The 23815-nt window shown below is 32.5% G+C and overlaps 2 protein-coding genes across 5 annotated transcripts in view; one reads left to right on the top strand and one right to left on the bottom strand.

The window, feature by feature from the left end:
• Positions 1-467: 467 nt before the first annotated feature.
• LOC148616991 (uncharacterized) lies at positions 468-23137 on the bottom strand. Of its 4 annotated transcripts, none has more exons than XM_088584203.1 (8): positions 22997-23137; positions 22688-22817; positions 21922-22263; positions 18829-18894; positions 12681-12746; positions 4476-4523; positions 3881-3943; positions 468-3660 (listed from the first exon to the last, which is right to left on the bottom strand). In XM_088584203.1, the coding sequence occupies exons 2-8, from the start codon at positions 22725-22727 to the stop codon at positions 2621-2623; spliced, it is 1665 nt and encodes a 554-aa protein (XP_088440329.1). In that variant the 5' UTR covers positions 22728-22817; positions 22997-23137; the 3' UTR covers positions 468-2620. The 4 variants fall into 4 exon arrangements, with proteins under 4 accessions (XP_088440329.1, XP_088440330.1, XP_088440331.1 ...); XM_088584204.1 differs by having other exon boundaries at positions 22985-23033; XM_088584205.1 differs by lacking the exon at positions 12681-12746.
• LOC148616990 (uncharacterized) overlaps positions 12713-23815 on the top strand; it is a 52710-nt gene continuing 41607 nt past the window's right edge. The window contains exons 1-2 of the mRNA XM_088584211.1: positions 12713-12769; positions 21190-21239. The gene's annotated coding sequence lies outside the window, so the exon portion shown is untranslated. The remainder of the gene's footprint in view (positions 12770-21189; positions 21240-23815) is intronic.

Below are 23815 nucleotides of genomic sequence, written 5' to 3'. Positions count from 1 at the left end.
TATTTAATGTGCAACTCGGTGTTTGTTTCTAGATAAGCATACGACGCATATCCTACCGGTGTATCTGGTATATGATCAAAGTTTTTAGTGGAGATCGGGTTGCTTATTTACTTGTGTTACTTTGTATGTACTGTTTTGGTCATTTTGTGTTCGTTTGTTGTGTATGTCTGTTTGCCATGTCTGGTCTTTTCCCCTGAATTACATTCTTTTTTATTTTCCCTAGAATCTTGGTTCCCTTGATTACTCTTTAATGCTCGATCAGTACTGCCAACGTTGATAATCAATAGCAAAATTTGTAGATTATATACATGCTCTTAGTGTATTGGGTCACAATTAAAGTAGTTCCGTACTAGGGGAGCGTGGCTAAACTAGTTCTGTTATACGAAATGACAGTATTGCTCAATAGTGAAGCACTATTCAGAATTTCAAAATATAACAATATGAATATTGTCATAAATAGGCTGATTTAATGTTTTATATCATCTGAAAAGGAAGTAAGATCTACAATATACATTTAATTAAATAAGGTACTTCCGCAAACAGAAGCTCGGAATGTTGGCTGACAATATATTAAAGATAAAAATTCACACAATAGTAACAGCCTATGTTGACGTGCAATTATGCCAAAAAAGTGTTACCAATATTATATATTGCATCATTACTTTCAAAGTAAGAATTTGTTTTTCATTTTTGATGAATTCGTTTCTTCTGCATTTGTTAATCGAATTATCATACTGAATTTAGGTTGTTTCTTCTTATTCGATTCATCCGAATAAAAACAAAAGAAACAATTAAGAACAAATGCTAAAAATAACTAAATTGAGTTCTATTTAGATAAGAACTGAAGAGTGTTTGGATAAAAAGAGTAGTTTTTCGGACACAATTTTACTTAAATAATAATTTTCCTGTTCAGGATTAATTCAATTTTTAACGCAAAGTGGTACAAAATTCAAATAGACATCAGAGGGGTAATATTTAAGCATTTTGTTTTTCCATTCACTATTATATTCAGTATTTAAGGTCACATAAGGACGGAAAGATTTCTGGCATTACAATAAGGATCAGAGGTCGGATTTTAAAATTGATTTTCCTTTTCCAAATCAATATTTTCTATTTTAGTCAAGGAAGGAAACGGTCGAAAAGGTTGAATGTCTACATGCATGTACAACATTCAAAACATTTATATGCTATGATGCATAATCGGATGTTAAAAAAAACATGAGAAATATAACCAGATATTTTGCATTTCTTTTTTAATGAAATCGAATTTTACGAGACGTTTTTTAATTATTGTTTTTATGTAAGAGAAATATGAAGTACATGTTGTAAGTATTCAAACAATAAACTCTTGTATTCTTGATCCAACAAAAGTCGTATATTTTTTCATATAGCTTTTATTAATTTCGACAGACGCCATGACATTTATGTTTTAATTTAATTCTTGACTTCAATATTATTTAAATATATGCAATATGTAAAAGATATGTACAACTGTTTTTGGATAAGGAAGGAGAATCATTACATTATGCCTTTTTTAAATTACACAGCAATAAAATCGAATGATTTTCACACATAAGTTATATTGAGTATATATTTAATAAATGCTAATAATTTCATTTTGTTAAATAGGTACAAGCGAAGAAAAAAAAACAGAATATGCATGAATGAATATCAATAAATTGTCTCATATCATGACCTAAAATTAATTGTGTTTTTCCTTCCTTAACAACGAAGGGCTTGACTTTGTAAATTATGGAAAACATAATCAGTTCTAGCAATGTTTCATCAAATGTTACATATTCCAGAATATTTTTAACACCATTGAGGATAATAAGTTATACCAACAGTATATCTTGGTACATTCATCTTCTGTTAAAGGTGCTTAAAAGAATTAGTCCCCCGTCCTTATAGTAAAAATAAAACTCGGTTGACGTTTTTGTTTTGTTATTATAAAGGATTGTGATACAAAAACATCATCAGCAATGGGCGGATTCTATATTGTGTATTTTAAACTGCAATCTATAGAAATAGCAATTCATCTAAATTTGATTTAATTTGACTTTATCAAACACAATGTACATAATTTACCACCAAAAATAGAAAAAAAAAAACCTCGTAAACACCAGATGCCAGAATTGGACGATAATATCATCCAATTCATTGTCCAATATGTTATTAAACTTGACAATGTACAGGTTACTATGATTTGTCTTAAAATCTTTCGATACAAGATTCCAAGGTGTCATAGTTTTCCTTTCCTCTTTCGTTTACCTCGGACTTGACTTTTTATGTGCAACTCATCGGGTGTTTATAATAAAGCTGAGGACGCTTACCCTACCGGGACACATGGTCCATGCTCCCAATTTTTAGTGGAGTTGCAATTTTTTTTGTTACTTTGTATGTATGATTTTAGTTACTTTTATAGTTTGTGTGTGTCTATTTTCCATGTCCGGTCTTTATCCCTGGATTACAGTCTTTTGATTATCGATATAACCTTGGTTCCCTTGATTACTTCTTCAAAACAACTTCCATATCTACTGAAACAATAAGATGAAAATAAACAAATATTTACAATTGAGAAAGCTCTACACGAAAGGATAAACCATATTCATTATTTTACTCATTCCAGGTTTATATTTTCGTACTGTCTACTTTCTTTCTTTGAAATGTTTTCTCCAAAATATTCATTTGGATCTTCCTTGAGTGAGCCGTGCAGATCATCATTTAAACATAAAGGACTCGAGATAGTACTGAAATAGGATGGGTTATCAACTAGTCTGCAAATCCTATCAGTCAAATCGATTCTAGGACATGCACAATAATTGGCGCTACAGATTTGTAAATTAACAGGTTTTGCGGCAATGTCAGACCCATTACAGTTAACCTGAGAATAGTCTAAATTTTCTACTCCATCACGAGTCACTAGATCTATAATGTCGGTATGGTTTTTGTTGCTGGTTGTTACTTCAAGTGACGATCCACAAAAAATTGTACCAATGTATAAATTTTGTCGTTTTTCTGGATTCACACTGTCTTGTGCGATTTGACTTACTGAGAAGTTTTTAACCACACTTTCTTTGCATTTTGTTCTGAATTGCTGTGGCCAAGAATTGCAAATGGCTCTCTTTTTACAAGACGTATCTATACCACCATAAATATGTTTTAGGTCGCCAAGAGAGTTTCGATGATATGTTCTTTCACATTCAGGTGTCCAAATGGCGACAAAAGGAGCTTTTGAGCTTTTGATTTCCATATAATGATGGACTGCTTCGGTATTGTTTATTTCCTTCATCGATTGGTACGTATGAAGTTGTACATTTATTGGGTGGTCCTCAGGCACGACATAGGATCTTTCAGAAGACACGATGCTATTCGCAGCTCTAGATTCCTGGTTTGGTACGCTCGAAACAATTCTTTGTGCTAGATCAGTATAGCTTAGTAAATCGTTGTCGTCAATGTAGTCATATGAAGAAGTTTGTATTGTACTTTGTGGATCTTCTTGATTACTTTGTTGTTCCATCCGTTCAGTTGGTACACTGATTTCTGCAGCCTTGCATTTGCGATTAATGCACAGATTACATGTGATAGATAAAGCCAACAAAAGAACAAAACCTGCCCCTGCCATACCAAAAAGCACAAATTTTTCATACATTTTCAGGCCTAGAAAAGTAAATGATTAACATAACTATAAAACAAGTCGGTTTTATTGCCACGCCAACACAACATTTGGTCAACAAAATGATATTAGATTTAAAACAAAAAATCTACAATATTATTTTATGGCGATATGTAATAGACAATGAACTATATTCTAAATGGAACCTTAATATTTAAAGCATAGATACATTTCAAGACATATATTTGACAGCAAAGTACTAACCTGATAAAAACGTCTCATCCCCCTGTTCTCCTAAGATACCAGTTGTTAAGTCAATATCTTGTTCTGAGGTATAATTTATTTAGAATGTTAAATAAAATATATCTTAGTTAAGATTAATTTGGACAAAATCAGCGTAATGTTAAAAAGTATTTATGTGTTGATTGAAACAACATATTTCGGGAATCTAAAAACTTAGCCAAAGTCCAACAAAGAGGAAATTCAACACCGAGCGTTACTTTTAAATAAGGCTCTATTCAGTCTGACTAGTTTAAACCAGTTAAATTTTACCAAGCGATAATATTTGGGATTTGATTTACTCGACATATCAGCAGTCAGCATAGATGTAAATTACAAATTGCAGATTTTAAATACCAAAAAGCAATTTCAATCAGCAATCAACGATGATGTTTGAGACATGCTACCATTGCCGTTTTTAATAAATAGCAAACAGTTTTCTGAACAACATCGAAACTCTTTGACTTAAAAAGTTCAAGAAAACATAGATGGAAAAAAATAAAAATAGAACAATATATTAGTCGGCAGAAGCTAAGACACGATACAAATGTTTTTATCATACTTAAAGATGGTTTCTTACCCACTGATAATGTAGTTATATTCTGCGTTTCCTTTAATTTGGTTAAGCCTGAAAGAAGAATATCAAGATCGAATATATAAGGCCAGCTTATTCCGATGAAATGCTTTTTTTTAATTTGTCGAGCCGTTCGATACAGAAGATATTGTGTGTATAGGCAACGTTTTGCATTGACATTTTTGTAAGGTTATCATTAGAAATTACCGGTAACTTCTTTGATATCATACAGTCGACTGCAAAGAAACAACTTTACAAATGTAAAAAGAGTTTTTTTTATATAACTGCTCAAAATAAATAAATCGATATGTTCTTACGATAAATACAACGAACAACCGATATCCTACATATTTGCTTGAGTATAAATAGTGCATTTGATAAATCAAAAAGATAATCCTTAAGTTGAATATATAAATCGAAAATGGGTATTTAGAATATATTAAAGACACAAAAACCCCACCTTCAGGAAAATTTCAGTCGAAGGATTCATTGGTCTTCTATGAACAACCAGAAAACTCTCACACCATAGAGCAGGCTGAAGCCGGCCCCATGACATCATTATACACAGGTAAAACAAAACAGTTGGCCATGTATACTCAAGCAAGATTCAAATGATCTAAAGGTGAAACGAAAACAAGATAAACAGAGGCCAGATATTCTTGACTTAGGGCAGGCGCAACAACTGCCGGGGGGAGGGGGTGGGGGTAAAGTTTAAAAAGGTACGAGTCCCTCGTTACAATGGAAATAAAAGAACTGAACATAAATTACCAAAATGTACAAACTAAGGACTACTAGCAGTTAACTGGCATTTAGCTCCAGACCAGTTTAAACCTACAAAAAATAATGTCCAAATCTGTAAAATCAAACCTTATTCTTTACATGTGAGATTGCAAACCACGGTACATGATGCAGTCATACAATAAGGACCAAGAACATGTCATACCAAGAACTGCTTTCAAATGGTGTTTTAATTTCTATGTATAGACTCTATGAGAGAATCAATGTAAACACCAAAAAATGATATCCTAAGCGATGTGACAGAAATATCATAACTATATCCATTACGAATGAGCTTATTCAACGGTTTAGTTAACTTATCGGGTGCGTATCGAGCTTTCCGTGCGTGAAACAGACTGAGATATACCCGCATGTATTAATCCTTTCCAATACATCTGTATTTGAGAATGATTATCTTGTATAGGTTGAAAAAAAAACTGTGAATGTTTTACGATCTTGTGATATCGAAAACCTTGATGTAGTAATGTCTCCGATATATTATGATTTATTTCGATAAAATACGAAACATTGTTACAAATAGAAGAAAATTAAACCCATTGTGATATATAACCACCAAATGATGGGGACAAGGGGACGTCACCATCTAAAAAACGATTAGTTGACAACAGAAAATGAAAAAAAATCCCTTGTATCGTAAAGTTTAGTGTTAAGTTTACTATTATCGATATGAATACTAAGATCAACATTAATATCAGCTTTACTCAAAGACAGTTCTACAGGATATATATATCGTTCGTTTAAATATTGATGTAATCGTTATTTACAGCCAAAAACCAAATATCTAAAGGTAGTATTAAGTTGCCTAAACAATGTTAATTGAAAGGGACTTTATTTATCCTAACCATACATTGTGATTCGTAACAGTCAAAAGAGATCTGCAAAAATCCAATAACTTGACAATAAACAGTTTCGTCAAAGCGTACGAAAATGTTGTCTAACAGGAATTCGTGTGTTGTAAGCATATCGAAAAAAAAAAAAAAAACAAAAACAAAAAAACAACTAACGTAGTTTTGATGTTTTTCATTACTAAAAATGGTTAAAAAAATTCTAACAAATACATTCATATCTCGATTCATTTAATGACCATTTGATAGAATATGATTTTTTTATGAGATTATGTGGAAATGATATTGAAAAATCAAAACTTTGAGCAGATTCGAAAGATCCAAAATGAGCATAAAATTTATCAACCAATGCAGGCGAGTTTTTTAACACTCCAAAAATGGTTGATAGCACTATTTTCATAAGTTTTGTTTCAAACAATTATAATCAGATTTTATGGTATCGAGCGGTACAGTAAGTAAAATAGAAAGTCTAGTGGAACAGTGACTTGAAGAAAGGAGTCTATATTTATAAGGAAATTGTAAGTTTGGGAAGCCAGTAGATAGTAGGAACTTCTACGATACATGGCTCGGCTTGTAGGGAAGCGACAAGTTTGTGCTTATTTAAAATTTAATCAGTTGTAATGTTGGTGAAGTAATTTCTTTTCGTAGAATTCCAATACTAAATTTAAGACAAATAGCTATAATATTCTTATTTACAGCCTTATCAGCACGAACAAAAACTAATTCTTTGAGTCCTTTCAAATTGTTTTTATTTGGGGAATTACGGTGTGGATGTTGTTTATTAGGAGTAAAGTTCTCCTCAAAATGTTCATCCGGATGTCAACTATTTTCATAAATGTTTTGTGTCAGAATCTAATAGTGCTTTATTGTCTACTTGTTCACATTTTATTCATTTGATACAATACGAATGGAGTGGTGTAACGAGATTTATTTCAATTGATCGTGGCTGCAGGACGATATTTAGTTCTTTTTTGAAGAAATGTGTCGTTAACGATATTCAAATTACCGCTAATAACATAGAAATAGGGTCCATAAATAAATTTTGAGTTACTTCAATTTCAAGATATTGGCGAATTTTCCTGGACGTTGACATCTTGCATAATTCACTATAATTAAAGACATATTTACGGGTTGACTTTTATAAAAAAAATAAGCAGGGATAGTTTCCTTAACAGCATGACTATTTAAAATACCCGAAATGTTGATGAAATCAAAGTCTTATTAATATTTTTTTTTAGTTTTAGAAAATGTTTTTTTGTGATTTGTAGGACGGTTAATTTTTGGGAAAAGTTTGGAATGTATCTTTTTAGTAAAACAATCCTATTATCTACAACAAGGAAACTCAAGATAGAATATCCGACTACTTGTTAGTCTAATTGGGAAAGTTGGACAGAGATCATAATCCATCTGACATTGGCAGCATGGCAAACAAACAATAAAGCGAAGCAATCCTTTGTAATGCATTTATTGAGCATAGTGCTTGCCTTCGTCTGGAATGGTTACATACATAACACATTAAGCCAAGTAATTTGTATTAGAATTTATACATTATGTAACAATATGATATTTGTTTACATTCCCTTCCTTTGAAAAATATTATGGCACGGCTATTTAACGACCTTGTGTTTGCTAAAATATTAATTGTACTTTTAGGGAATATAAGTAACATCATCGCAAGATTTTTTTAATGTTCGAAATATCATGATAAACCATATTGATATGCGTGTCAGCCGATGTCACTTTCATGCCACAATATCATTGCATTCTTGTCAAGTCAACCTGATTATTTAAGATAAATCAAGGGAACCAAGGTTAAAGCGGTAATAAAAAAAATGTAATCCAGGGACAAAGACCAGACATGGAAAACAGACATACACAATAAAGAACATAAATTAAGTAAAATCATACATACAAAGTAACAAAAGCAATGAGCAACTCGGACTCCTCTAAAAACTGGGAGGATGGACCAGGTGCACCGGCCGAGTTGCTTATAAAAAGTCAAGTCCGAGGTAGACAAACGAGGAAAGGAAAACTATGACCCGTTGAATAAATTAGTTTTCAATTTAGTTTTTAAGTGCCATAAAATGAATATTCCGTACTCTGCGATGTCTTTTTTCTGACAGTAACAGACGTAGCCATTTACAGAATTGTGTTTTTTTTTATCTACACTCCAAGTCATTCCTAAAATGTAACAACTGTACGTTTAGAATATTTGTATCTACATCTCTAATCTGAAATCCTGAATTAAATCCTGAGTTGATTAGAAGTCTCTTTGCTATTTCAGGTGATCGTCTTCCAAACAGATGAAAACGTGAAAGATTGGGTGTCTATTTTATCCTTAAAAATAAACATCCATGGAGATAGCAACAGGCTAAGTCCGCAAACTTATATCATGAACAATGGCAAGATCTTAGATTTTTTAATTGATTTATATTTGTGATAGAAAGAATAATGAAGGGAGACAAAATTCTACCGGAAATCAAAAGAATGTAATCCCGGGACATACACCGGACATGGAAAGCAGATAAACACAACAAAGAACATAAAGTAACTAAAATAATACATACAAAGTAACAAAAGTAAATGAGCAACTCGGAGAGCTTTTTGGTTGGTTTGACGAATATACTTAAGGAAAATATAGTTTCAATATACCATCAATGGCACAATGTTAAAAACTATAAATATCATATCATATGTGTATAATAGTACATTTTTGTGATAAACTCCTTGCGAGCGTTTAAACAAACTCTTCTATTATACGTTTATCGTGCGTTTAAACGAACTCGAAACGATGTGTAAACGCACAATAAACGATGCACGAAAGCTAAAATTGGAAACGTGAACGTCTCAAGGAGTGTAATTCGTGACTATTTCAATCTAACATTGATGTAAGTCAAGGCGAAACTTCGTCACATGTTTACTTTTCAACTTTAATAGTCGTTGAATATAAATCTGCTTTTAATTGCTTAGCTGACAAAAGCATTGCAGCACACCTTGTTGATAGTGATGAACTCTTTTTTATTTTCGTTAATATCTGTTTCTATATGCATATGACTGAGGAGTCAATAGCAGCTATAATCTTTATTTATTGCTGCATTCGTATACTGTCTACCATGGAAAATTCAAATTAATGTCTATAAGACTTTAGTTTATATTTAATATTCGCAAGTTCAGTTCTAGGTTTAGCATAAGTATAAACTATGAATAAAACGAAGAAAACATGAATATTGTTACTACTTTTCACTATCATTGTATTGTATTTTGATGTAAAGGTTCTTTCAATGATGCAGTATCATATTCATTTGTTGATTGTTGACCATTAACTATTTCATTCTATGAGACATTATTATTTGTCTACCATTATCCAAAGTATAAACTAAGTAATCAAATGGTAATTCAAGAGCACACAAGCTGATGGAAACTAATAAGTGAACAGTTAAAGATTTAAGAACTAAACTTCGAGAGGTAAGATGCTTAAAAGTGGTATTTCCGTTTTATGCATGTGATTGATTTTCACGCAGAGGTCCCATTGGGTATCATTATCGTGACAATGCATCCACGTAAGGACCGATAAATTACAAATTAGACATGTTTGAGACACTGTGATGTTTTTTTTCTTATCACGCCACAATTTTTAAGTCATTTTAAGTGTTGTGAGATGAAAGGAAACTAAGACTCCCGTCGACAGACCACCTAATGTTCGCTAGATCAATTCACAGACAGATTGCAAATATACCTGTTGTGTATGTTGACTTTTTTGTAATTTTTACGTTGTTTTATTTAACACTCCACTCCATTTGGAATTTCATTTTGGATTGCAAACGTTTCGTTTACTAGAAACAAAGCTTTATGTACTAAACACGATAATCAAAATGAATTATGAATTCTGGTGACATGAAACAAGCCGTTTACAAGATTGCACATTAGCAAGAACTTGTCAAAATACTAAAATAATATAGTCAAATATAAAACTTTTATTTGCATTATTTACAGAATATTTTTTACACATTTTTGTTACTTATTGCACAATCATTTTTGTTTTGACATATACTATTCATTATTCGTAAAAGTTGCTACATTTATTACATAGAAAACTTGTCATTATTTAAACTAATCTCACATTTATTCCTTACACAATGACAAAATGCAACAGCTTTACAAACTAAATGCATACGGTACCTTAACCGATCATTGCAACTACAAGTTTGGTCTATTTAACCGGTAATCACATCCTGTGACCACACAGCAGTCGCAGTCAACATATTTAACGGATTTCGTTGCTTTGTTTTTACATATATTTACATAATGCAATAGATTTTAACATCAACTAGTTACTTTTAGTTTAAAAAAATACATTACATGTGGATTTAATATCTGAAATTTAAGGTAGATTTACTATGGTAGTTTATTCGGTTCGTTCCAATAAACATTCTTAAATTTTCATGACTGTTAACCATCATTTCACAAACAAAACTGCAATCAGATCGAACACCGGTCATCGGTTATCGATCCGTAATCGATTAATCAGTATGCGGTCATCGATCTGTGAAATAGTTGCGCGGTTCGGTTTAGGAACTGTAGCATTGAGGGCAAAAGCATGATTTGAAAACACGTATATAAAACAATACTATACATATTTTCATATATATTTGAAATGTCAGTTCTGCGAAAAGTTATTTATATATACGTCTCAGAATGTGCCGACTCTATTCGCTACACTGCTCCATCGGATCAAATTGATACAGGGAAGATAATGTAAACATATCGAAAGGTTTGAAATATTCCCAACAATAGATGTCACAGCGCTACGTGTTCGAGTCCCGCGGAGGGAACGACCACAAATTTGCATCACAAAGTTGATAGTTCTAACATCGTTGGGTATTTTTCCGACATTTCTATACGTTTACATATCTTCCATGTATCAGTTTGATCCGATGGAGCAGTGTAGCGAATAAAGTCGTCAAATTCTGAGACGTTTGTATATTGTATATATAACACTAGTTTAAAGATGTTTGTTAATCTTTAATACACATGACAATACCACAAATGTCACAAAACAAACGAAACATACTATAAGGTAGATAAGTATTGCTGGTATTTCTTCTAATTCTAAAAAAAAATGAATTATTATCAACTGCATTTTGACAAAATCAATTTGTTAAAGAGGATAAATACTACGAGGAAACTAACAAAGAGAATACTCCACTACAAACGCAGTGAAATGTTCATGTAAAACCTATCAGTACAAGGATTTCGTTTGGAATCCCAAAGCAATTATTTCATTCCTTCATGCACATTTATATATGATGTTCAGCCTTCAAAAGATCATCAAAGTTCTTTGCGTTGTTAAGTAGTATTTGTGAATAACATGTAAATGCCTTAAGTTTGATAATTTGCTGTTGTAGTCCTTTAACAGTATTATTTTCTGATGCCAATGCTCCCTAAAACATGCTTAATTCGTTTAGCTGTTTAGAATAAAACACGCGAATTGAAGCGATGACTTAATAACACGAAACCAATTTAAGTTTATTTCTCTCCCTTTTAAGTCCGCAGATGCAATTGCTGGTTGATATTATTTCATGTAAATTTATGTAAGATGCCCAACCATCCTATGAAATTTAATAAGAATCTCATTTTCAATGTACGAGGAACTATTTGTGTAAAACCTGTGAGTTGTATTATCAGCATTTACACGTTTAGAAGCCTTCGACGGTAAATAAATTCCTTCATATACTTTGGTACGACAACCATCCTTTTTTTTTAAATTCACATATCTTGAGCGGTAATGTTATGTAAAACCTTTCAGTTGCATTACCTTCCTTGTTCTCTGATAGAAATCCAAATCAAACTTCTATATGCACATCTACATATGTTGCCCAACCTTCTGATAACTATTCGTCAAAATCCCATCATAAGTGCAGAAAGTGCTGCACTATCATTGTTTCAACATGTTAAACCTGGTTAGTCCTCCGAAAGTAATCATATGCCTTCATGCTTATTAACATATGATGCCCAACTTCCATGTGACCTCTTATGGCTATTCTGTCTCTTTCCAACTTGTTCTCCGCGTGATAAAATGTCTCGATTTGAGCGTCCGCCATATTCGGTTATCATAATTCATAATTAGCTTCCCGTTTACATGCTATTGCTTATTAAACAAATTTCAAATATAATAAATCAACACTTGAAACTTGTGAGAACCCACATGGACAAAAAAGAGTAATCAAGGGAACCAAGATTCTAGCGGCAATCAAACAGATAATAATTGAATGTAACTAAAAGGCTCTCACTAATGAAGATCAACAAAATCACATTGACGTTCCGAAAACAAAGGTTCGCGTTTGGAACAGCTAAACTTTGTTGGCCCGCATGTTACAAGAGCGTTTAAAGTGCATTATCTTAGTTAATGAGCGTATTGCAATATTCAAGGCTCATTTAGATGTCAATCAGATTTTCAATCCGATTATTGTGCTTCAAATATCATGTTAAATCACCTTCTTTACACTTGTACATTACTTGTGTACGATTGTGATATCTTAATAGGTCAAAGTGAAATAATTTTACTCACCAAATAGGTCAGTTGTTTTTATCTCAAATGACTTTGTAACATAAATATCTGCCATGGTGGTATGAACTATAAGGACAGAAAAAAAGCAAGTATGTAAACTTAATGCACTAATGTCTTTGTTACAGGGAAAGACCAATATTTTCTTCTAAATAATTGTAGAATCAATAAACTAATGAGAACATTAATGAGTAAAGAAGGGAGCCAAGATTCTAGCCGAAATCTTATAAAGCATATAAAGCCAAAATAATATATACAAAGTAACGAAAGTAAATGAGCCCAGACTCTACTTCATTAATCAACTTCATTAATATGCATAATCATATCATTTCAAATAAAGAAGAAATATGTTAAGCGGTGTTGAAGGGATGTCGTCAAGATTAATGAATGTGAATTCCATAATGCTCAGTATCGAAGTGTACGTCAAACACAAATGAGACAGAAATGTTTCTAATGTTTGTTTGTTTGTTGGGGTTTAACGCCCGAGCAGCAATATTTCAGTTATATTCAGGCGATAAGGATGACAGGGATGATAAAATGAACATGAAATGATGATGATGAAATGAACATGAAATGATGATGATGAAATGAAAAAAGGGATGGGACACAAAGATATTAGTGTCGACAAATTTTGATTGCCACAAGATAAAAAGAAGGAATATGTAGGTTTGGGCAATTTAGCCTCCTTTGCAGACCTATTCTTTTGATACCCAGACCTGCACGGGGCAAAATGTTCCTAAGGAAATCTAGGAATAAATATTTTTATAGTTACGGATGTTTGCGATGCATATTTTTGGTCGTTGGATCCGCGGGACTCGATTTCGTACCGCTGTTACATCTATGGCAACACCGCCTGCACAAAGTCCAGCGCCCTAGACCACTCAGCCAGCTAGGCTATATAAAAATGTAGCTTTCGCTGGCCGGGTCATTCCTCCTCGTAGGATTAATAATTGCGCTCTAGGTTTACTTACGAGGAAGTATCACTCGGTTAACGAAAGCCATATTTTTATAGAGCCTTGTTGGCCGAATGGTCTAGAGAGTTCGACTTAGTGCAGTCGGTGTTGCCATAGATGTCATAGAAAAGAAGGGGATCGAATCCCGCTAAGGGAGCGACCAATTTTGTATCGTAAATTCGAATTAATTGGATTGGAAATTTCGTATTTTGAGTATATGAAAATATATAAAAATAAGGCGAAAAAAAAAAGCGTTTTAATCTATGGTTAGTATTTTTTTTAATTTAGTGGAAACAAATTGTGTCGGTTTTTTTTCCAAAAGAAACAGTGCATTTGACATTCTTATGTATATATAACTGTCGTTTCATAAAATGTGGACGATGATTATACAGTACCTGTATGGGATAAACTTCCCATTCTATGGGGGTATGGGGCAATGGAGCATAGGGATTGGGCAATTGGGAATGGGGATGGGGCAATGGGGTATCGGGCATGGCGAATAAGGAATTTGGTATATGTAAAAGGCAATGAGGAATTAGGCGAAGGAATAATTTTGATTGGTCAATCGAAAAAAATCGTTGTGCCTTAATTTTTCCGTAAGCAACGTACCTATCATAATTCTATGATTGCCACAGCAATTGAAAAATTCTGATATAAAACGTCTTTTAGAATAATTACTAATGATAACAGGTGTCTAAGTTAATAAATTATTGACATTTTCTAATGTTAAGTTTATTGATATAATATTTAATTTCTGGTAATCATAGATTAATATGTTTGCACTCATACGATTTCTGAACATACGTCATTTTTGAAAATTAAGACTGCAATAATTTTGTGAATCAGACACACATATTGAACATACTGAGCAATAGAAACAAGATCATTTTTTTTAAAATTGAAAACGCTGATTCCCTTTTAATTGTCAGAAATCTATGATAAGTGTCGCAACTACGAATCAGATACTTTATTGCCTTTTTGAGAAATCGGACCGAAATAAATGGGCCCCAGCCTCACATATGATGCTCAGTTTGTCAATGTTTTTCATTTTTAAAATTATGTTAGACCATTAACGAAATTTCAAGTGTTCGCACTCATTTGATTTCCAAAAAAATATCTCATTTTTTAAGAATTTGGTCTAAGAAATATGTATCACAGCCATCAAGATAACACTTAAACTGACCATTTCAACATTTTATACCATAGCTTTTGCAACAAAAATGTGATTTTGAAGACTTTTGATTGAAATATGAGTGTCGCAAGCAACTACCATCTAGATAATTATATTGCCATTTTGAATATTTTAAACAATTGTTTGGACTATGACTGGAATGACAATTGTTCGCACCCATACAATTTTCAGAAATATGTCACTTATGAGAAATCGGACAGAAATAAGTGTCCCAGCCACACATGTGTTGTTCATTTTGACAAGTTTTTTCATTGTTAACAGTTATTTTAGACCATTGAGAAAATATTAAGTGTTACTCTCATTCATTTTGCAAAAAAAATATCTCAAGATATTTTAAGAATGTGGTCTGAAATAGAAGGGTATCAGCTCCACATATAATCCTTATTTTTACATTATTTGCACTCTAAACAAGATAAGTCCATTATTAAAATACTTTTTTTTGCACCCATACAATTAAAGGAAAAGAGCTGTTTTGTGGAAAGGGACTGAATACATAAACATGATAAACTAGGAAGCTAGTGTTAACCAATTTTAAATTTAGAATAAAGCAAGAATATTCATAGATACATTATTCAGATTCATTTTTAAAATTAGATTTGTTCACAATTTATACATTTATCTATAGTTTAAGAATATTTTGCATGGTGATTTCTCATGCAGCTCGGAGGCGTGATGATACACGATAATTCATGTATCGCATGATTGCGGTAATTCTAGAACCCAGCTGCGAGATTCTAAATTTGATATTATATTGTACAAAACTTTGTGCATCCCAATGCATTATATGCGTTTGTTTAAACATTTACTTTTATTTTATTTTTTTTTTTGGAATGCTTAATAAGTATTGGACAACAGGAATTAATGCAATGCAATCTTGGATGGGGCAATGGGCTATGGGGCAATAGGAAATGGGGCGATTGAGTAGTAGTGATGACTTCAATCTTGTAGCAACATAACCCTGTTTCAGAAGCCTATTTGTTAGAGTTCTAGCGCGATACAAAAAGTCTGCGTAGTTTCGGCAAGCTGTGGCATAACGCATGAGTTGTGATATCAACACTCCATACGTAGGTGCTGAAGGGATGTTGCCACAGATGAAAGGAAAATTGATAATTCTGAATGAAAATTCATAACCTTTGTCGTACCATCGATTTCTAAGTGTAGTTCAAGAAATGGGGCTGACTGTTTCTGTAGTGTCCTTTATTTCAAGTTCTTTGAGGTAGATGCGATATATCAAATCCCCGAAATTAGGATTGTTTAAAGATAATACGTCATCTATATAACGGAAACTGAGATTAAAGGATCTAGCCAAACGATATTCTTTCTTTCGGATCAAATCAGCTATAAAGACAACCTCATAAGAGTGAAGGAATATGTCAGCAAGTAAAGGAGCACAATTTGTTCTCATTGGACAAATATGTTGTCGATTAAAAATTCCAGCATTTTGTAAACATCTTCCTCTTTATATTTGGAAGATGATTTGGAATTATTTCTTACAATGTATGAGGAATCTCTACTAAGAACTATTTATTTGTGTCTAGATATACCATCTTTTTTGGAAAAACAATGATGTATAATGTTCTGAAGTCGGGGTTTTAACTGAATAGAAGTATACAGTGTTGAAAAGCATAGGTTTTAATGCTATTATATTCAGATAATAGTCTTGAACTGATTGTCTCCAAAAGATCTTTCGAATTTTTTAGGATCCACATTGAATTAATACCACTACGGAAGTAACAAGTGCTGTGGTAGGACTGTAGACACTCTTTTACAGTTGTTAGTATAGAAGTTAAAAGTTTTGAAAGAGGTTTGGTGGTACATTTTGCAGATCCAGCTAGTTAGGAATCCGGTACATAGACGGTAAATCACAATCATCGTCCTTGGTGTAGAGACCAAAAGAGGATAGCACAGATTTATGGTTTTCCACAATATCTTCTTTGGAGAGCGTGGTAGCAGTATAGGTCTTATCACTGCTATTATTTTCTACGTTTACCTAAGAACCATTTGTGGTAAAACGTTTTGCAGACAAAAACAATGTTGTTTTGGGCTTTGTCTGCTGGTACGACAACATACTTGTCATGTATAGTAGACAATGTTTTTGCAACATCGAGGTCTTTGAAAACTGATGTAGCTTTGGCATTCATTGACCAATAAAAACTTTCATTCGTTTCAAACTTAAAGACCTCACGGCCTTTAACCACTCTGACAGGGAATCAATGTCTTCTTGTTCTCGTTTTATCCATTTTCTTGCATAGTCGACGGCATCCATAAGAACTTTAAAGTTATAACTCCAATTTATTTAGAAAGGATATTACGCAGATGTTCGTTTTCGATTAGGGTCAAATCTCCCGTAACGACGTGACCAGAAGGACCATATTTGAATGGATAGTCAGGTGGTTTAGTCTTGAAGTCTTCGATCTCGAGGTTCTGCAAAAGCATTTTGTAATTGAAAATTTTGAATGCAATGGGTAAAGTATAGAAATATGAAATAATTGGCATGGATTTCTCTTTGAAATATGGGGGAAATTTGTAGGTGATGCTTTTTGTGATGAAGGATGTTAGCCAAATTAATTGCATTTATACCTTTGTTGACAAACGGGTAGTGGAAAAAAATGATCGTTTTTCTTCATCTTGACTTTTCACACAAACTCGTTTAAAGAGTCTGTGGAAACCAATATCAAAAATGATGGCAACAAGTCTGCATAATGATGAGGTGGGGTCAGAAACAGGAGTGTCAAGACTTTTGTATAGGGAGTGTAGTAGAGTGAGCGGTATAGAATAACGTTTGGTTCTAATGTGATGAAGTCCAAGAGGTTTTTGTATGAAAGGAAAGTGTGGTTAAAATTGTAGTTGAGAGCAGAAGTGAATCACATGTCTTCGGTGTTTTGAATTGCATCGACCTTTAATCCAGTAATACGTTGAATCTAATTGAATATATGTGTGAGACAAAAACTCATTCTGTGATGTCGACTGTAAAACTTCTGTAGTGATGAGACTGATCATACATATTCCACTGATTAAGAAGTTTATTTGACAATTTCCGCGCTTTTAAAAAAAGTCCTTGTACAGATTCCAGGTTTAACAATGACTGATCAACTCTGAACTGACATGAGTGTCAACTGTGTGTTTATGAAGTGCAATATGCTGTTTACATTAATAAAAGTCAACAAGTATTTTCCTAAAGAATGGAAAATATGGGTTCTCTTTTAAGACGTTTAATCTCATGAGGCGTCTGCAAGTTATAATATTCAGGTAAAATGCGTTATATAAGTTGTCAAAGGTCAATAAAGGTAGTAGACCTGGGATACCCCTAGACATTTTTCAAAATCCATTTTTTTTTATAAATGTGTACATAGTATTAAAACAACTGTAGTACATCTTCTGACATTTTTTTTTAGAAATGTTATCGTGCAGACGTTGAAAAATATGGATTAAAAATAGCTTTTTTTAGAAATCTAAATAATTGGCCAAACTGAACTATATCTGGTATCTAAGGATAATTTATTACAGAATATTTAAATGAGCAACTGATTATTAAGTCAAATTCACTTAGAAAGGAATCATATATAAGTGTTTACGTGGAATTTTAAATTGTTTGTGTTTTGAAAGAGTAACTGGGCTTTTGTTTTACCAAAATAACAAATGTTTATTTTCTGAATGATGGAGCAAATTCATATGATGGACACAATATGTGCTAGATATAGTCGTATGCTGAATGCATCGGCATCATGAAGGCAGAAAAATATATATTCCTCGATGTACGCCTCTGACCATTTTAAAAATTCAAATTAATACTTCAAATTCCTAGTTTTGCTTGACGCTTCATTATTTGGATTACCGACATTACTCAATGTCTACTACTTTAATTACAATCGTGTTTTTCCATTAAAGTATTGTGCTACAAAAGAATCCGCTGGACAATACGTACATCCCTCATGTTTAGCTGTAAAATATCAGTACGTCATGTAAGTGAAATGACCAAGGGTGAAATAAAAAGAAAGTTACTTACCGAAAAGTTTAGTTGTTTTTTGCTTCTTTTCAGTTGTAAAATCTTTATCTGACATGGTGGTCTCCACTGGAATACGTACAAGGAGACAAACATAACATTAATTGGCCTCTTTAGAAGTCAAAACGACCAAACGACTTAATCTATTATTTATTTTCTCAAGGATGATGCTCATACAATGAATTTAAACAAGTATAATGTTTTCCACGCAAATATGATTCACGCATAGTGTTATACTCTGAACAAATGAGCCGAATTTTGACCTTTTTCAAATCAAAATTACACATAGTATGCACATCAAAAATTACAAATAAATACATTCTACAAACGCTAAAGCCGAAATACCAAGCAGTTCAAGGAGAAATACTTCAATTCCAATTACCCCCAGAAAGTTTTTGAACAAATAAAAAAAAAACGAATCAATTCTCTCACAAATTGTAAAAGGAATTCGACACGAAATTTAAAATAACATTAAAAACAGTTTTGTCTATGACTAATACATCAATTGCAAATTGTTTGATTTCCTTCCTTAATAATACCTCCTAATAAACGGAATCAACATCCTCTTCATGTACCCAATTCTAGTAACTTATGCGGGAAAGTATTCAACTTTTTTTATTATCAACATATGCATTCATTATTATTCATAAAGTGAGGTGTATATATTTTTATTTGAACTTGTGGGATGTCAAGCGAAAAATTAAAGAATTTTAAAATGGAACGAAGCTAAATTATTATCATATTTTTAAAATCATCGTTTAAGATTAATTGATTATTGGGGTTTAACGTTCGAGCAGCAATAAATTCAGCTATATGTAGGCGATGAGCATGGAATGGATGATAAAAATTAACATGAAACGATGATGATGATGATGATGAAATGAAACAGAGGATGGGACACAAGAATAATTGGGTCAACAAATTCTGATTGCCACTATAAAAAGGGAGGGATGGGTAAGGTGGGGCAATCTAGTCTCTTGTAGCGGAGCGCAAAGAACCCAAATCCTATCGTATATTACAGTAGGGTTCTTTAACATGCGAGGAATGTGGCATCTTTCCAAACGCGTTGCCCAACTATGGTTTGCTGTCAGGTTTTAGTATTATAGCCTGACATCCCCGACATGTTACACGCCAGGGGTTACCCATTCCAAAATTCAAAATATCAATTTTAATGTTCAGTAATTCCTAAATATAACTTTATTTTGATAATGTAAATATTTGATTAGAAATATGCAATGGCGATTCAATGGGGGAATGGAAAATTTTTACAATGAAAGGGAATTTTCAATGGAAATGGGATTGGGTCAATGAGGCATTGGGATGATATATGGTGTAACATGGGAAGTTTATACCATCACAAAGCTGAAAAACCTGGATAGATATCATGTGCTTTCGGGCGAAATAGCATTTTCTGGTCCATCAGCAGGACCGTTGCAATTGAATGCAAATTTGCATATCTGTCAAATTGTGATAAATACAGTAACACTTCTAAAGTGATAATTGATAGCAACAAAAGCTTAAAAGAAAATTCGACTATATTCTGTATGACCAGACCAAACGTCATTAATAGACAACTAAGTCAACTGTATTCTTGACATAAAATGTACTTAAAAACATAGTGTACAATACATGCATCACAATTACGGAATAACTGTGAACTGTATAGTCAATATGCAGGAGATGATTGTATATAGCTAAACATGGGTACGAATTGTCGCTGAAAACTTTTGTCATTAAAATACTTCAAAAACCATCTTTAACTTCCATCAATATGTTTTCCCTTCGTTAGTGGAATTGTCGTTTTAAGCCGATTCATCATGTTTTATAATCATTTATTCGGTTCTTACTTACAACGATTCATTCCTATGGGGAAAACCATGATGTAGTCTCGATATGTCCTTTTTTTAGTTTTCCAATTTCGTAAGTTGTAAAAGCAGCAGCTTTTATACAATATGTCTTCTTATATCAATTTAACGCAGTTGTGATATTACAGCTTATCTTTATCTACTCACTATTTAAATATAAATGTATATGATGTGGGAATATATATGTCTAGATATTTAAGAGCCAGTGGACGATTTCACAAAAAAATCGTAATTGTAAAATTTGTCGTAGACAACACTTTGTTCTATCATCACTTACGACTTATTTCACACTTTACATTTTTGGTGGAAAAGACTGCAGGTATCTTCATCGTTTCATGTTGATTTTAACGAATAATAATGAATTATCATTTAATTCTTTTTTAAATGAACCAAACACTTCTTCTGGCGTATGACAATGAAAAAAGTACATAACGAATACCTCTACACGCAACACCGTGTTCATTTTTCCTACGTGAAATCAACAATTTATAATTTTCAGCCGGAATCTTTCTGTTGGGAAGAATAAACATATTCGTTCAAATAACTAAGGTAAGTACTGTATTGTTTTATATTTTAATATATGTATCTATTTAAAATAAGAAATGACCAAGATAATGTTGCACATTTGGACTCTTTTCTTATGTGATGGATACTACATATTTTGAGAAAAAGAGCACAAGGACATGTCTGAACACTAAAATATTTTTTCTTAGAATTTGTCTCATTAACAAGAAAAACAAACATGGAATGCTTAAGAGTTCCATCATTTCTCATTTACAAGTTGATTAGGACATTGGCTTTAAGTCCACACTGCCCCCTTTTGACTTATCTATTTATTTATTGAGTCGGAACATTCTTTCATTGATATTAATTTAGAAGTAATATAAATCTGTTTACTCTCAGCCAATCATAATATATATTTGCAGTTTCTTCAGTGAATAAATCACGGGATAACATGAACTTTATAACAAGTTAGCTACAAAAACATTCCGTTGTTTGTTTGTTTTCACTTAAGGGTATAATCACTTGCTTGTTTGCGAAAAATCATTTACAATTATGATGTACAAAAGTACATATAACGAAGTCAAAGGTTATAGTATGGATTGTGTTAGCTAAAAGACCAATCCAATAGGACGCACAGATAACTTATAGCAGAACTCACTGAAATCCCTTTTTGGTGACCAGACCATACGTCATTAATAGACAACTAAGTCAAACAAAATTTACTCACGGTTGACTGTTCTTCGGCTCAATAATAGGGTTATACTTTTTTCAATGGCACCATTTTCTGTTGATGTATCACAAAAATAATTTTGTAGATCATCTACTGTTATATCATGTACTTTCAAAAAGTACTCGTCGTTCTCGTGTTCACCAACAATGCTGTATTTGGATTTGTTGACAAGTTTAGGATTTAATTTTGACCCATTGGAAATCGCTAACTTTCCTTTTCGCCATATTGGTTTTTTAAGATTGGAATGCAAGCTATGACACTCCAATACGACTGTCTCACCGATGTTGACATATTGTATGCACCCTTTTACAGGTTTAACTTCAACTACCTTGATTACACCTGTTACAAAAATATAATTATGGATTGATATGTTCCAGACAACCTTAAAGCATGCACACTGGAAGAAATGTTAATGTTGTGTCATGTTGAATTATACAGACATTTCAATTTTTCTACAGCTACATAATCCGGCTTTTAAAATATGCACTATTTTTTTTCATATATTTGTATCGTTTATATGTGTATTTGTTGTGTTGTATTGTACACTTGTTTGTTGTTTATAAATACATTCGTGTTTTGATACATGCTATAGCTATATGTTAAGTGGGAGCAAAACAACAAATATCTTAAATGACTTGCTTATTTTGACCAGAGTCCCAAATAGCCAATTGGCTAATTTAAAGGGTTAAAGACGTGTATTAAGATAGCATTCTATATCTCAATCTTCCTGTGTTTTACCTTTAAATTAATTTGACAAACTTACCTAGCAAAAGTAGCATTTCGCATAGTATATTCACCAGCATAGTTTTCAAATAATGTTGTCAGCAGTTCCTGTAGATGTTCCTTTTTCTGTCATTAAGTTATGAAATACCTATAGTAAGTCATCATTGTACCTGTAAGATAACTAATTATTTTCCTAAACATTTACAAACTAAAAAATCACATCGCCGTGAACTTTTTCTACCTAAACAATTATAATATTTTGATTGATTACGTTAATTTCCTGATTTAAACGCCAGATAAAGCAAACAAAACGAAAATGTCATCTGCGAAATCTTACATGTTCATTTACCTCTTGAAAGTCAAATTGTGGTCAAACTACGTTCAATTTGCATATGATTATGACTATGTCGAAAAGTGTTATATACTTGAATATAATATTCAGGAAAACGCCTTTAAAACACCAGGAAACATTTGATTTTTATTTCCTTCATAGCCATGAAGCTGATACATGTAGTTTGATATTTAAATAGTTATTGAAAGTTAGATTGAAACTATTTTTACGGTTAGCCAATCTGTACAATTTAGTTCGAAATGTGTTCATAAATTTAACGACCTTATCACGTTTTTTTAAATGCCATGCAGAGGAGGATTTTGTGTACATAGGGGATCTTGGACGAAGTCACCAGAGATTTCAGCCAATATTTACTTTAAAGACAAATAATCGTGACCAGAAAAAATTCTCGTTTTACTTGTATTTGATTAGATCTCGTATTGATTCTCATTTGGTTTCTGTAATATTTTTTGGGAAGGTATGTTTCACATTGATAAGAGAATACAGAGAGTTCTTTTGCATCTCCAGCCACAATCACCACAATAATCATCTAGCATACTTCATTCATACATGTATTTTATCATCTTCAAAAAAGACGATGTACAAATTCTGTACTAAAGGCTTTAAATTATAAATAATAGTTTTGTTTTAGTCTGAAAGAAGTAATGTTCATATGTTCGAAGGATTACAGTATATACCCTGTTTCGGAACAGTAAAACGTTCGGGAAAAGTAGGATGCACTGTCGCATCTTTTTCTGTTGTTCGTCTGGCTGTTCCTGTCTGATAAATATAGCTCAGAATGTATTCAAATAGAAGCATGTTTCTTTTTTAAATAAA

The sequence above is a fragment of the Perna viridis genome, chromosome 5 (assembly GCF_037379345.1).
Source record: "Perna viridis isolate PV_CMFRI_1.1 ecotype Kerala chromosome 5, ASM3737934v1, whole genome shotgun sequence".
Lineage (NCBI taxonomy): Eukaryota > Metazoa > Mollusca > Bivalvia > Mytilida > Mytilidae > Perna > Perna viridis.
This window is presented reverse-complemented; position numbering and strand designations above follow the sequence as displayed.

Excerpts from the sequence above, each read along its gene's own strand:
- LOC148616991 (XM_088584203.1), bottom strand. The coding sequence starts at position 22,727 with ATGCTGGTGAATATACTATGCGAAATGCTACTTTTGCTAG. Across the intron at positions 22,264-22,687 it reads CGAAATGCTACTTTTGCTAG|GTGTAATCAAGGTAGTTGAA; the intron begins GTAAGTTTGTCA and ends TTTTTGTAACAG. Across the intron at positions 3,661-3,880 it reads GGATGAGACGTTTTTATCAG|GCCTGAAAATGTATGAAAAA; the intron begins GTTAGTACTTTG and ends TTACTTTTCTAG.